Consider the following 17,089-nt stretch of genomic DNA (forward strand, 5'->3'; position numbering starts at 1 on the left):
TCCTTCCATATTTCATCAGTTACTAAGTATGCCACTTGTATTTCCTAAATACCTACTGAATTAAGTTTCTTTCACTCACCTCCGTGGTTATGCCCCAATTAATTTCTATCTGGATTATTGCAACAGCTTTGTAACTAGTTCTTTTTCTCAGTTTCCTCTCATTGCAATCCATCCTCCACAATGCCATCAGAGTAAAGGAGAGGCAAACCCCCCTGCACGGGTTTCTTTAATTGCTCATCTTCAGGGTTCGGAAAGCCCTTCATCTCTTGTCATCTGCTTCCTTTCTAATATAATCTGTAAATGTCCCTTTTACCAAAGTATTTTATTTTGTACATGCTGGTTCTCCTGTCTGTAAAGTGACTTATTCACTCATTTACTAACAAAATATTTGTTGTCAGGCACGTACTACACATTGTATAGAACTTTGAAGATCTAAAGAGATGAAAGGCATCATCTTTAGCTTCTATCAAGATCTCTCAGTGAACTTGCCATCATATTTCCTTTGTTTCAGTTTTGTATATAGGAAATTTAACATATCTATGGAGACCCTAGATAAACTCCTAACTCTTCCTTTCCAACTTAGCTTAATAGACACCTTGTCTTGATGTCTTCCTCAGTACTCCCATCTTTTTCCTTTAGTGCAGTTGGGAGCATCATCTCCTGTGCCCCTTGACACCATGAACATATTTTTATAACACTTTCATATGGTTCTAGTTCTGTAACTCGTGGCTTGAATTTTTCTCACTAGGCTATCAGCTTCCTAAGATCAAGGGCTTCATTGAATCCCCAGAGTCTAGAACAACACCCGATCCATAGGTGGTTTTATTCAACAAACATTCTTATTTCATGGCCACAACTTGTCACATGATGACAGTGTACAAATTTTCATACTTATGCTGATTCTTCAAAGCAATAGCTATTTTTTTTTTTTTTTTTTTTTTTTGAGATGGAGTCTTGCTCTGTCACCCAGGCTGGAGTGCAGTGGTGCGATCTCGGCTCACTGCAAGCTCCGCCTCCTGGGTTTACACCATTCTCCTGCCTCAGCCTCCCGAGTGGCTGGGACTACAGGCACCCGCCACCATGCCTGGCTAATTTTTTTTGTATTTTTAGTAGAGACGTGCTTTCACCATATTAGCCAGGATGGTCTCAATCTCCTGACCTCGTGATCCACCCACCTCAGCCTCCCACAGTGCTGGGATTATAGGTGTGAGCCACCATGCCCAGCCAGCAATAGCAATTTTTAAGCCAAGAAATCCATACTGAAAGCCTCTGTCTTTATATATACTTATTTACTACAAAAGTTATGCATGTATTTTTTCTTCATTTAAAGAAAAATATATCTATGTATACTGATTTTAAAAAACAAATATTTTTCTAGCTTTAAAGGAACAGATTACTAAGAATTCAAAATATATAAAAAAAGACATTAGAAATAATGTTTTAAGGTAATATGCATTTGATATATTTCCTTCTATGACTTTTATATACAACTGTATTTTAAATAAAAAATAATATATACTATGGTATTTGTTTTTTTCACCTAACATTATGAATCCTTTACCATGTCATTTATTGCTCTTTGAAAACAATTTTAAGACTATACAATATACTAATGTGGCTATTCCACAATTCATTTGACAATCATCCTTTATTTAGGTAAGTGTAACATATCACTATTATAATTAATGTGTGATAAACCATATCATTATTGTAAATAATGCTGCAATAACATCCTCATACATAAAATACTGTATACATCTCTATCTCCATGAGATAGATTCTTTGAATGGAAACTAGTGGCTCAAAAGTATTACCTTTTAAAGGCTTTGAATACACATAAACAGCTTTCCAGAAAGTCTGTATGTACACATTCACATTTACTTCTATACTAAATTCCAGAAGACACTGCTTACCATTATTTATTCCTAATCATTCATCTTCACATAGGAAGGGGATTTATATGTACTTTTTTCTAGAAGTTTAAAGAATGATTGATATGCACAGGTGGCACAAGTATTAATAATGGCTTATAACTATATAGCAGTATGGCCACAAACCTAATTTTATTTAGTTCTCAAAATAATACTATGAAGTAGGTACTATTATCGCTATTAAAGATGGAGAAACTCAAGCTCAGGTAAGACAACATTCAAACAAGCTATTTATCAAAGTTTTCTCTCAGGAATTCCCATTCAAACCCTTAAGAATTTGGTTGAGAGAAAGTAGCAGGTTAAGGGTAGCTATTTCATTTCTTTCCTCATTTCTTTCTAGCTAATGTACAATTTGATCACCAACTCTCAATAAAAAGTGATATATCTAGGTGTTTCATCTGTATCAATATCAAATTGCTAAATTTAAAACTAAACTGGCCAAGTGCAGTGGTTCATGCCTGTAAATCCCAGCACTTTGGGAGGCTGAGGCAGGAGGATCACTTGAGCTCAGGAGTTTGAGACCAGCTTGGGAAACATAGTGAAAGCTGTACAATTTTTTTTTTTTTTTTAATTAGCCGGATATGGCGGCCTGTGGTCCCAACTGCTCAGGAAGCTGAGGTGGGGTAGGGATCACTTGAAAACAGGAGGTCAAGGCTACAGTGACTATGGTGGCATCACTGCACTCCAGCCTGAGTGACAGAGTGAGACCCTATCTCAAAAACAGAGAGAGAGAGAGAGAGAGACAGAGAAAGAAAGAAAGAAAGAAAGGAAGGAAGGAAAGGAAGGAAAGGAAGGAAGGAAGGAAAGAAAAAGAAAGAGAAAGAAAGAAAGAGAGAAAGAAAGAAAGAGAAAGGAAAGAAAGGAAGGAAGGAAAGAAAGAAAGCTAAACTAATTCAAATGGACTGTCAATTCAAAGGGGTATAAGGAGCCGACTCACATTGCAGATGGAATCTGTTCCTAAGCCATAGTTTTCTTCTTTATTCAGAAGAGTATCAGTATTACTGTATGACATGATCATTCGTATTTAATGGCTACTCTTTTAATATAGTCTAAAGGGAGGTGGTAGAAACAGAGTTGTCTTTGAGATGGTCATCCAGAATGGCATATTTATCTTTATTCTGGTTAAAAATGACAAATTCTTACCTTAACTATTAATCCTTTTGAATCAACCAGCCATATCTTTTTGATGGCTTTCTCTTTTGGTAAACCTTCTTTTTCCAAGGCCATCACAATCAGGTGTGCAATCCCTAGGGCAGCCTCAGTGATGAAAAGAAAAAATTTTAAAGTTGTTCTACATGATTCAACTTTATTAAAAGTTATGATTTCAACCTTATTAAAGGTTACATTTCACCCCATTTTGTCTTTGTTAGTGGGAATAAAGTATTTTTGTCACATTTAGGTTAAGCCAAATAACAATTATTTACCCTTTTTACTACAACAGAGCCACTATTATGTGGCTTTCTATTTGGCCACGGATAAACTGGTGATATCCTTGATTGTCAGTGTATTTAATCCTGTTAATACAACCAAGATTTGCTCCAAGAAAAAATGCTGAATTCAAAATAATGAACTGGTCAACCTTGCTCATTGAACTGTGTTGTTTATTGTTAGGTTCAAGCTACTCTAATTGAATTTGAAGAAAGAAGCTTGGTCATTTGGATGAGAACTTGACCAATTAGGCAATAGAATGAAACTGATGAAAAAAAAAAAATCTGTGTTTCCAAGCATCTACTTACTCTTCTAATTTGGATACCAAAAGTGCTGTGAAATTTATTGCAAGATTAAAGGAATCAACTTCCTTGGTATTTGGTAAATTTTATAATTATCTGTGAAATTTCCAATATCTTTTCAGGGACAAACAAGTGCTAGTTTTGAATAATCCAACCATGAATTCTTCTGCCTAGTTGAGTATCAAGAACTGGCCTGTGCCATTCATCAAACCCTTTGAAAATTCAAAGAGGTTTACTAAAGTTAAATACAGCATGTAATAATCCACAAAATAGAGAACTCAAATGTTAATGAGCTGTCATTTAGCCTTGATTTTTATTTCAAAGTGAAAGTGAATTTGCGATTTACATTCTGAATACTTTCACATATTTATATCGTGGCATTTGAATTCTAACTTGACATATTTTGTTTTATCTAAAAACAAGCAAAATGAAAACCAATACAACATAAACAATTATCTACCAGTGTAACATATTGTTTTGTTCATAATCATATTCAATTTGAAAATTTAAAGTTTCTTGAAATATATATATATATAGCCACAAAATATTTCTCTATTACTTACATTCTATAATTCTAAAGAGATTTTGGCAGTTTTCCCATGAGAAACTCAAACTCAACTAACATTTTAATTTCTATTTTGGGGATGAATTATTATTACAGGAGTCTAGTTTTCTTCTTTCAGATTATTAAATTAAGCAAATAATAACAAGGCATAATTTGGTTTTGCTGCAGTCTCTTCCCAACAATTTAAAATATTTTGGGATTTTGCAGTGAACAGTAATAATATACTACGAATCCCTAATTCAAAATATTTTTTCTTAAAAACACATATGTAGTTACATACATACACACTGAATTGTGAGTCAAATTTTAAAAACTTGTATTTGTAACACTGGAGTATACTAAAAGCCAATATCAGATAAACCAGCTTAAATACATAAAGGCTTGCATATATACACATACATTGGAAAGTTTTCCTGTATGGCACCTTAGATATGCATAACAAATACCTATGGCAACATTTGATAATATTACAAATTTAAATCTGTGAAAAATATCTCATTACTTCTGTATTAAATTATCCTATGAATGATTAATATGTCTCAGTACCTAATTTGGGAATCTTCAGTAAAGCCTACAGTTGTAATATACTAAAAATTTGAAAGAATACGTCAAATCTTGAGTTAATGAGCAATTAACATTAATTATATGTTAGTTTAGGAGAACATAAGTATTACACAAGGTAAATACCTCCCCAGCTCCTTGGAACAGTATTGTTTGATCAGACAGTTTGTTCTTGGTTATTCGAAGAGCTGCAAGGAGACCGGCAACTGCAACAGATGCGGTTCCTGAAACAAGTAATAAATATCCTTGAGTAATCCTCAAACAGATCCTGCCAATTTCCAAGCTTTTATTCATATCTTGAAATAATCATAAAACAGGTTAACTGGTACAGAAGAGAAACCTGTGGTTGTCTTATCCCATGCTTGCATATGTGGTAAAATTCCCAGGCTACTGACATCAATAATTTAAGATAGCAGCTTACTACTATTCTTGAATACTTCCCTAAAAGAAGATTCTGTGACTTATCTTAGTGACATAATCAATGAAAGGATGGCATTTGGAGTCCTCAGATTCTAGCTCAACAACCCACTGACTAGCTGAAAGAATTTAGAGAAATTATTGTGTAATCAAATAGATAGTTTCCTCATATGTAAAGTAGTTTTACTTTATGATATAAAAGGGTAATAAGTGCTATTAGATTCTTCTGTCTAATTACTCTTGGGGTTTTGAAATCTATTAATGATCCCCTTCACACAAAGAAGGCTTCACACAAAGAAACTCTTCTTCACACAAAGAAACTCTTAATGTAAGAGTTTCAGAACCTCAGACAGGAGGACACAAATAGTAAATTCTTGCTGATGATGGTATTGGTGCTCATGATATTTTTGATACATTTGGAATTTAATGTTAATAGCAACTAAAATCTAATTATATTGTATTATTTAATAGACTTTTTACCTATGAAAATCACTGGTGGATCCCAAAGGTACTAGACAAAACGAATGCAAAATTTCTTTAAGATAAAAATTGTATTTTCCTCATCATGTCTCATAGGCATAAAAACTTCACCAGTTCCAATTATATTACTTTACCATATAAGCGTTCACAGATCACAAAGAAGTTCTCTTGCTTTTGAGTGTAATTACACAGCTCAACTTCTTTATGGCTAATAAAGCAGCAGCTTCTTGCAGCATTTTCTAGCTGTATCTACACTTTACTCCTCTAACATAACATTCTACCTATAATGTTTCCTACATCACTCAGCTGGGTAGTAAAGCCTAGCTAAACATTAAATACCCTCATTTAACATTATGGTTAAAACAAAGATTAGACTAGGTTTGAAAATGACACAACGATGAAGCGTTATGTATGTCAAGTATCAAAGGTAATCAACATTTCACAATCAGTAAATTTGTTCTATTCAATCTTTTAGTTTCTTTCTTGTGTAATTAGGTAGCCATAAATAAGAACACAATAAATAATAATTGTTGAAGGCCTGTTAGTCCCATAAGTGTCTTTTATTTAGGATCACAATGTGTACTACAAAAATAAAATGCATGCAATTTAGAGTCACTATTGCAATAATTATGAACTGTGCTAAGTCATATATTATGAAAAAGCCACTCTTCTATACATTACTTAAGGTGAAAATCTGTGCAAAAAACATGGCTAGTGTATGTAGAGAATACATCATGACATGATTAGAATGATATTTTCCCCATGCAAGATATATTCACTAGAGTCATTAAACAGATGAAAGAGAATTTAAACTAGAAAGAGAGGTATAGATATCCACTTACTAAATAAAAAGTTATTCAGAAATAGTAGCTCAAGCTATCTCTCTCTTGGGTTCTTTTGAAGTAAACTGGCCAGAAGTTTGGATCTGGGGAACTCTAAGCTCCCTTCCAACTCCGAGATTATATGATTTTAAGGATTTCTATAAGATTTAACCAGTTGAAGCATCAAAGTTGAAGTATCATCAGCAATCACTGTATTTGTATTACTATTTTTATTTACATCGAATTGGACATTTACGGTCAGATAGACACAAAATATTCTAAAATATCCTATTTGGTACCTTATTTTCATATGGTTATGCTAGATCACTCAAAACTCAAAATGTGTTAAGTTCACACATTATATTTAAAGATATATTTCATAATATTTCCTGAGAACACAATGAAAACACTAATCTTCCATTTATAGAATTAATTAATAAAATCAGAAATATTTTTAGCACTATCAAAAATTTAACTTGAACATGATTCTTGTACACGGCCTGGTACTACCTTGATTTAAACTTCATTGCAGAGAAGGGAATACATGTAGAAAACTGAAATTTTATGAAACTGTAAATTTTTACAATAAATTATTCCATAATAACTTTTACTTTAAGATTTAAAACTAAGCTTTTTATAAGTCAGACAGAATTCGTGCTTAGGTTTATCTTCATACTATCAGTTTTTATATTTATTTTTATTTTTTTATTTTGAGTCAGTGTCTCACTCTGTCACCCCTGCTGGAGTGCAGTGGCGCGATCTTGGCTCACTGCAGCTTCCACCTCCCAGGTTCAAGCGATTCTTCTGCCTCAGCCTCCCAAGTAGCTAGGATTACAGGCACCCACCATCATGCCTGGCTAATTTTTGTATTTTTAGTAGAGACAGCGTTTTGCCATGTTGGACAGACTGGTCTCACACCCCTGACCTCAGGTGATCTGCCCGCCTCAGCCTCCCAAAGTGCCGGGATTACAGGCGTGAGCCACTGCACCCTGCCTGTACTATCAGTTTTAAAGAGGACTTAACACTGTTAGCAAGATACTAAACAGATTGAATCTTTCTTAACATTTTAGAAACTTATGACTCTAACATAAACATAAACATAACAACATATGGTTGTTAAAGTCTCACCTTTTATCAAAGAATAGCCTCTACTAATGCAATAATTTGTTAAATCTGGTTAAAATTGCCATATATATTTTAATAAGGCAGATCAATATGTAATCAAATAATTACAATCCTCATGTGCTACTAAATAGATTGGGTAAAATACAAGAACTAGAAGTAGCAGGAGGAGGGGTGAATTTATCTAGGCAAAGGTCAAGGCATTTAGAGTGCATACTTCCTGAACACAGTATTGAAAGATTAATGTAAGAGTTTCAGAACCTCAGACAGGAGGACACAATGAGTAGGAAAAGCATATGCAAAGACATGGAGGCAGGGATGACTCCCTGTTAAAAATGGAAGTTGAACACACAATTAGTATTCCTTTCCCCAACAAACTCTACTAAAACAATAGAAAACTGCTTTTTCGAAAAGAAAAAAATTAAAAAGACTAAGAGAAAAGGGTAGCAACAACATTTTAGAAGCTGACAGGCTTCTAAATGAGCAAATGGCAACTGACTTAGCAGACTTGAGAAAGCTGAATTTTTGGCCAGCAGTGGGGAATAAGTGACCAGACTGATACAGCAAAACTCTCAAAAACCCAGGTATAGGAGGCACCAAGTGCCTCTGGAAGTGGGGATAAAGGACAGGGTGAAAACAGGAAGCTGGTAAAAAATCTGTTAAGAAGGCTAGGGTGCAGAGGTTTATGTCCTGTAACCTCAGGACTTTGGGAGGCCAAGGCAGGAGGATTGCTTGAACCCAGGGGTTTGAGACAAGCCTGGGCAACACAGAGATACCCATCTCTACCCCCCAAAAAATGTTTTTTAAAATTAGCTGGGTGTGATGGTACATGCCTGTATTCCTAGCTACTTGGGAGGCTGAGGCAGTAGGATCACTTGAACCCAGGAGTTTGAGGCTGCAGTGAGCTATGACTGCTCTGCTACACTCCGGTCCAGCCTGGGCAATAGAGAGAGATACGGTTTCAAAATTAAATATATATATTTAATTACATATAATATACAATTATTATATTATATGTAATTATATAAAATATTATTGTATTATATTTATATATTTATATATTATATAATTATATTATATTTATATTTTTTATATAATCTATTATAATTATATTATATTTATATAATCTATTATATAATTATATTATATTTATATATAATATATAATATCTATATAATTATATAATTATATATATAATTAACTCTCTCTATATGTGTGTGTGTGTGTGTGTGTATATATATATCAGTTAAAACCCAGATCTGCTTCCCTCTCCTTCTAGAAGATAGTCAACTTCCCCACACTCTGGAAGTTTGAAAGAAAACTTGACGCTCATTTTCTGGAAAGGGTCATTGGAGTATAAGACACCAGGCATAATTGGGGGCAAGGGTGCCATACTAGAAACAAGCTTAATTGAAAGTTTACATACTTAATACGGAGACCCTCCAATCTTCTTCTACTTAAAGAGCACTGGCAGAAAGGTAGTATCAGGAGCGAGATTGGAAAAATCTTTTGTGTGGAATCTCAGCAGTGTTAGAGAAGCAATCCAAAGAGACTGAAAAGGAAGATTACCTAAGGAAATGGCCCATACAAGTCACCTTACAGTAAAGACTCAGAATACAACCTCCATCTGTATACCCAGCCTTCTAAAATATAAAAGGAGAGAGAACATAAAACACATGTGAAACTGTGTGCAGTGTTGCTGAAGCAAACACAACTTACTAGAATGCAAAGTGATATGAGGCTAGAGAAGTTTTGGGGTCAGATCATGTAGGGCCTTCTACTATATACTAATAGTACCTATAGGTATATATGGGTATATATAATTATAATATATTATAGGTAGCAGATGGTGTTGAAAGATTTTAAATTCAGAGAATAGTGGTGGGTGATGGTTTTGAGAAATTTGAGGCTGGGGGTATGCAAACAAATTAGGAGGTTCAATTTTGAGCTTTTGCACAAAGCTTGTGCTTTCTGTCATGTGTTATTCTGGTGGCAGTATCAAGAAATAGTTACATATAATCTGGGTCACAGATATTTAGAATTTAAAAACATGTAGTTGTATTGAGGTCATGTGGAATGATAACATTATTCAGCGTGAGTGGCTAAAGGAGAGAACCTAAATGAACATGAACATTTAAGGAACAGAGGGCAGAAAAATGTGTTATAACACATTTTTGTTATAACACACATTGACAGAGAAAAAATGATCAAAGAGGTAAAAGAGCATATACTTACCTGAAAACAGAGAGAAGTAATGACAAAGAACAAAGGTCAATCAAGAAAGAAAATCAAAGATTGCTATTGGATCTTGCAATTACATCACCTGTGACCTATCAAAGAGCCATTTTTAGTGGCATGCATGTTAGGGCTGAAGATGGACGGCAGTATTCTGAGGAAGAAATAAAAGGTGAAGAACAGGGAGAGCAGGTGTGGAACACTCCTTGGAGAAGCTTAGATAAGAAAAGGAAGAATGGGGTGAAGATGGAGATGGGGTGGGAGGGAAACAAGGTTGAGGCAAATATCTTATTTTTATGTTTTTAAGGGAAGAGGGACATTGGCTGATGGAGGGAAGAAAACAGAAGTGAGGCAATAAATTTAAGACTTAAAGCAATTTAAATATGGTCTATGGTCATAGACTAAAGGGAAGAAGGCAATAGAGAGAAAGAGGTTGAAGTTACAGGAAAAGAAGCCATCTTTTAACCATGAACATCTTTCCCAAAGTGGTGGGGTGTCATTATTAGTGAGGCAAAATAATTTTTTTTTTTGAGACAGAGTTTCGCTCTTGTTGCCCATGCTGGAGTGCAATGGCATGATCTTGGCTCACCGCAACCTCTGCCCCCCAGGTTCAAGCGATTCTCCTGCCACAGCGTCCCGAATAGCTAGGATTACAGGCATGCACCACCATGCTCGGCTAATTTTTTTTGTATTTCTAGTAGAGACGGGGTTTCTCCATGTTGGTCAGCCTGGTCTTGAACTCCTGACCTTAGGTGATCCACCTGCCTTGGCCTCCCAAAGTGCTGGGATTACAGGCGTGAGCCACTGTGCCTGGTCGAGGCAAAGTAATATTTTAAAATTGTTCTATGTTACATTCTTTTGTAATAAAAATATTTAACAAAATATTCTTACATTCTAATTCATGTTTTTTTTCTGATAAGTATTTGACAAAACACATTTTAATAAGATAGTCTAAAATTTTTTTTGCATCTTAATATAAAGAAATCTTATAGGATCTACATATAAATATAGGATCTACACATAAAAATGTTTCAGAATATTAATTGTAAGTCTTAAATGAGTATTAACTCAGAAAAATCTATGAGTAAGAGGAAGAAATATAGTCAGAATGCTATTTTCTTTCTTTCTTTGTATAACTTGTCTGCTACGATCAGTTATGTCTAGTATTTTGTCAAATAAGTGGTGATATAATGAAGAATGTCATTGATATGAGATGATGGCAAATTCCAAATTACAACATAAACAACAATACCACTTTGGAAAGAATACTAATGGAAGTAAAAAGCTTTGGTACTAAGTTATCTTGCTAATGAAAGATTATATATTAGGTATTTTTGATATTATGACTCAACAATTGTGCCATGTTTGATCTTTTTGCAGTTGAAATAGTTATTCATAAATACATGCTCATTGTGGTAAATGCATTAAACAGTTAAAATCCAGATAAAGACAAAAAAAGTCACCTGTAATCCCACTGTGTAGCTGTAACCACTTTCAACATTCTGATGTATACTCTTAACAAATTTTTGTCTCATACTGATATGCGTATATTCAAAAAATTTTAATTTATAAAAAATACCTCATTCCATACTTACTATTTTAACATGCTTTTAATCTCTTAAAAATATCTTGTGAATACCCAACCATGTCTATAATATATTTTAAAATATTATTTTGTACAGTTATAATATTCCATACTATGGTTATATGGTAATTCATTTAACCAAACCTCTATTTTTAGATATTTAGAGGATTCTGATTTTTTGCTATTAAAAATAGCATTGCAATACTTTGTATATTTAATTTGCACATCATTATTTCTTCAGGATAAACTTGTACAAAAGAATTGTATCAGGTAAAGATCTGCATGTTCTTAGGTTTTTGACACAAACTGGCTCTCCAAAAGTTGTATCAGTCTATACTTCTACCATCAATGTATGCAAGTGCTCATTTTCTAAAAGCATCATTAACAGTTGGGTTTATAACAAAAATCTTTGCTAGCTTGATAGAGAAAATCAGTTTCTCACTTGCTGTTTCATAAATTTTTAAAAACTTAATAGTAAGGCTAAACTCCAAAAATATGTTTACTGGCCATGGTATCCTTTTGTGAATATCTGTTCTACCATGTCTGATTTTGATCTTTTCAATTATCAAAGCATTCAGTATAAGATTTCACTATATTTACAAAAATGTAGCCTAATATATTAAATGTATTTTTTAAAATACTAACAAGTCAAACTAGTTTATTATGGCAAGAATTTCTATGTGCAATATTTAGAGTGTCATGTTACAGAGTAGCCATTCCAGAGGCTACTATGAGAAGAAAAATTTCTTTTTCTAGCTTATTTTAAACAACTAGAGGTTGAAACCTTATTCTTTTCAGTCTGAATTTGCTGAATTCTGTTTGTCTTCAGATTATATAATTATGTGGCCAATTTCTTAATAGATTCAATTTGTGCATTTTTTCCAGTTTAAAATAATTTATAATGAGAACGCATTCATGTCTAAAATACATTTTGAACCAAAATCCATATTATTTAAGGTTATTTTAGATAACTAACTTAGTAGAATTCTAAGCATATACAATTTTAATCAAATACTTTTCATAAATCATATCTTTAAATAACACATCTGTTAAAAAAAAAAAAAAGAAAAGAGTCCACCCAAGGGTCCAGTGTAAACACATTTATTTACATGGTAAGGCTGTAATGGTTAGATAATCATTTTTGTTGGCACTGGAATGCAATTTCTGTGCCTGCAGAGAGGAAAGTATTACATCTGTGGGCATAATGGTAAGAATATAAGGTTAAAAAGGTAAAAAGGAACCATACGGAGAAACTGTGTCATAAGGGCACAATTTTGCATGACGTGCACAAAATGGTTTGGTCATTTCTAGTCAGAACCCCAATAACTTGCCAAAGGTTTTCTCTAGTCAGAGATTAGACATATTTTTCTCAAACCTATCTTTTCATTTCCTAAGGCAGTAATACTTTAAAATTCCTATATGGAAATAAATAGACTATATATGTGCAGATTATATTTTTGGTTGAATTAGTCGTGAAAAACTAGTTATTTAATGCCTCCATTGTGGTGACCTGCTTGGGGGGCATATTCTGCTGTGGATCCTCAGGGCTCCTTCATGCACTGCTCTTGACCTAGGCTTGGCTCTTGCTTCTGATATCCTGTGCTCCAGCCTTTAATTCTGATGTACCCCAGAGCCTGACCTCTAAATTCCTGGCCTTGATGGATAGAAATCCTGACCCTAATTGCTTGTTTTGTTTGATAATTTGAATTTAGCATTCGTTTTCTTAAACTGAATCCTATTAACTCTACATGATAATTTGAAATTATTTAATACTGGTCTTTAACTTTGTATGGACATTTACATGATACCCACAAAATCAGAAGATACACAATATTAAAGGAATTCTGTAGTTTTGTTCAACAGTTTACTGGTGGCTGTTTTAGAGAACACTGCAAAATGAATTGACAAGTGACTTAAAAACACTGGTCTACAAAGCATGTGTTTGTAGCACCAAAGGCACTTTATCACTATTATACATGGTATCTTCAAGTTAGTATGCAATACTGATACGGTTTGGCTCTGTGTCCCCACCCAAATCTCATCTCGAGTTGTAATCTCCACATGTTGAGGGAGGGACCTGTAGTTCCCACGTGTCGAGGGAGGGAGGTGATTGGATCATGGGGGCGGTTTCACCCATGCTGTTCTTGTGATAGTGAGTGAGTTCTCACGAGACCTAATGGTTTTATAAGTGTTTGGAAGTTCTTCCTTCTTTCATCTCTCTCCTGTTGCCTTGTGAAGAAGGTGCTTGCTTCCCCTTTGCCTTCTATGATGATTGTAAGTTTCCTGAGGCCTCCTCAGCCATGAGAAAGTGTGAGTCAATTAAACCTCTTTCCTTTATATAAATTACCCAGTCTCAGGAAAGTTCTCTGTAGCAGTGTGAAAATAGACTAATGCAAATAATATTAAAATCAGGCTATCTTTCTATAGCTCACAATTCTTAACACCTGGAAATTTCCAGATTATTCCATTTCTGAAATCCTATATTCGCTTTTCATGAATACTCAAAAAGAAATTTAATATAAAAAAGAATAAAACACAGTTTACTTAACTTAGGCATCTGTGTCATGAAAATTGGCACTGAAGGAACAATGTAATTAACATCACAAAGAATTTGGGGAAAAGAAAGACTTGACCAATTACTTTCATGTATCTCAAAAGAAATAAAGACTCAGGATTTTTAAAGCTGTTAAATGTATATAGCTGCCATACTAAATACTTAAGCATGGTGAATTTTAAAAATTATTATATATATACTTTTTTTATTTTTTCTTTTTTTTGAGATGGAGTCTTACTCTGTTGCCCAGGCTAGAGTGCGTGGCATGATCTCAGCTCGCTGAAACCTCCACCACCCGGGTTCAAGGGCCTCCCGAGTAGCTGGGACTACGGGTATGTGCCACCATGCCGAGCTAATTTTTGTATTTTTAGTAGAGATGTGGCTTCACCACATTGGCCAGGCTGGTCTCGAACTCCTGACTTCGTGATCTGCCTGCCTTGGTCTCCCAAAGTGCTGGGATTACAGGTGTGAGCCACTGTGCCTGGCCTAAAAATTATTATTTATAAAGTACCTTTCCGTTTATAGGGTATTTCTACAAATAATTATTTTGTCCTCAATGTAAACTCCATGAGAGAAACATTATCATCCCCATTTTACATTTAAACTTTCTTTGATCACCGCATTTCCAATAGCATTCACCTTTATTCCACTTCGACCGACTTCCTTCTACATTTCATCTTGTGCTTGCCATCACTCAGAACCAATCCGTGAAAGTACTATATTAGAATACTTTACTCGTGGTCTACAGTCTCCTATCTTCCCAGGCCTCTAATTCAATCATCCTTATTATTCCCATTCTTCAACCCCATTGGAATGTCTAGGCATTTCCCCCATCTAACAGTCTTTTTATCTTCACTTTCTTCCCTATCTAGCTTAGTGTCACGGTCATCATTTTAACCTTAGCTTTTATCTCATTGTCCTTTCTTTGCACAAACACAATAAAATATCTAACATAGATGAATCCAGCTGTTCATTGTGGCCTTGCCTATTCCTGAACTGCTGAACTCAAGCTGCTCAGCCAGCATCATGATACATTTACAGTGTTAATTTCAGCTGAATCTTCAATGTCCGCTGACTGAATCCTTTTATGTTTCATAGTCCGTTGGCTCTCTAGTTCTCTACAATAGTTCTTTCAGATCTGTTTTTTTTTTTTATTTTCCTCAAACTTCCAATCCTGTTATTTCAAAGAAAAATTGGAGGCTATTACATATATTTTTTGTTTTGCTCAAACTTCTGATCTATTGTTTCAAATTAAAAAATAGAAGCTGTTATGTAACTTTCTGCCATAGGTAAGAAATTAAACACAGAGAGGTTATGTAAATTGGTCAAAGTCCGTAGCTAGTAAAGGGCAAAGCAAATCAGTGTGACTCTATAGTCCATGCTCTTAACATCTGCATTTAAGAGTGTCTCTCACTTTATCCATCTCAGTTACTGCCCTGCCATTCTTCTAGTTCTTCAAGGCAAAAGCCTAGGCTCCATCTTTGGCTCCTTCCTCACCTTCACTATCAACAACTAGTTACCTGTCTACTTCTAACTTCACTAGCACTTTCTTAGAGCAAGATGCCACCATCATAGATTTCAGCAACAGCCTTCAAATGTGCTCCAATTCAATCCTGTTCTCTAGACTGAAGACAGTGTGAATAATCTTTCCAAATGCAAACCTACCCAAGCCAACCTACCAACTCCTTAGTTCAGCGCTCACCAACTCCTTCATGTTTAATTCTTTAGACCAAAGGTTGGCAAACTGTTTTCATAGAAGGCAATATAGTAAATATTTTAGGGCTTGTGTACCATTCAGTGTCTATCCCAGACTTAATTCTGCTATTATGGCATGAAAGCCACTGTAAACAATATATAAACAAGTGGGCATGGCTTTGTTGCAATAACTTTACAAAAACAGGCAGTGGCTAGATTTGGCTCACAGGCTGTACTTTGCCAACCCCTGCTTTAGACATATTACATTGATTCGTTCCACTAACATTAAATACTTTCTGTGGGCTTGGGACTATGTTAATGACAAGTTAATGATACAGTGATGAACAAAATAGCCATGTTCTCTGCCTTCACAGAGCTTAAAATTTAGTTGGAATGGAGATACTATTTTTTTTAATTGCATAAATAGGTCAGGCATGGTGGCTTATGCCTGTAATCCCACCACTTTGGGAGGCTGAGGCGGGCAGATCACTTGCATTCAGGAGCTCGAGACCAGCCTGGCCAATGTGGCAAAAACCCATCTCTACTAAAAATACAAAAATTAGCCAGGCTCAGTGACATGCACCTATAATCCCAGCTACTCAGGAGGCTGAGGCAAGAGAATCACTGGAATCCAGGAGCAGAGGTTGCAGTGAGCCAAGATTGCACCACTGCACTCCAGCCCGGGCAATAGAGCAAGACTCTGTCTCAAAAAAAAAAAAAATTGCATAAATATATAAAAATGCTACTATGATAAGGAAAAAAGAAAAATAATTAGTGCTATGGCAACCTATGAGGTGGAATTGACCCAGACCCAGAAATTCAGAAGGGTTTACTGATGAATGTCATAATTGAGATGAGATTTGAAGAGGGGAAGAAAGGGTATTCTAGGATGAGAGATCAACATTTGGCTAGATCCTTAAATAAGAAGAAACCTGGCTCATTTCAGGACCTGAGAAAGGAAGTGTGGCTAGAATGGGTGAAGAGAGAAACAGGGGTCAGACCATGCATTTTGGGTTACATTCAGGATTTTCATCTTATCCTAAGTACAATGAAAATCCATCAAATTATTTTGAGGAAGAAATAATAAGATCAGATTTCTATAGGAAAAAGAAAACTATCTCTGTTCACCACAAAAGCCTCAGCACTTAGATCTACATCTGACAAATTGTAGAGATATTATGCAGAAAACATATAAGAAGGGGAAGCAAGAGTAAATGTGGATAGATTACTTACATGATAGTAATTTACACTGGGGTGATGAGGAGAAATCTATGAAAAACACAGATTTTGATGATAGGAAATGAGAAAGGTTTAGTGATAGACTGTATTTGGTGGGAAAGCTGAAGAGCGAGCTATCAGCAATTCACTGAAAAGGAGAACACTGGAAGAAGGT

The 17,089-nt window shown here is 34.8% G+C and overlaps 1 protein-coding gene across 2 annotated transcripts in view; it reads right to left on the bottom strand.

Moving 5' to 3' along the window:
* The window catches only part of ME1 (malic enzyme 1), a 226,597-nt gene that overhangs the window by 24,164 nt on the left and 185,344 nt on the right, over positions 1–17,089 (bottom strand). For both annotated transcript variants that reach the window (XM_054492838.2, XM_054492839.2), the window contains exons 8-9: positions 4,914–5,011; positions 3,075–3,188 (exon numbers count right to left, since the gene is read on the bottom strand). In XM_054492838.2, coding sequence (XP_054348813.1) covers positions 3,075–3,188; positions 4,914–5,011 — 212 coding nt within the window. The remainder of the gene's footprint in view (positions 1–3,074; positions 3,189–4,913; positions 5,012–17,089) is intronic.

Source organism: Pongo pygmaeus, chromosome 5 (genome assembly GCF_028885625.2).
Source record: "Pongo pygmaeus isolate AG05252 chromosome 5, NHGRI_mPonPyg2-v2.0_pri, whole genome shotgun sequence".
Taxonomy (NCBI): Eukaryota; Metazoa; Chordata; class Mammalia; order Primates; family Hominidae; genus Pongo; species Pongo pygmaeus.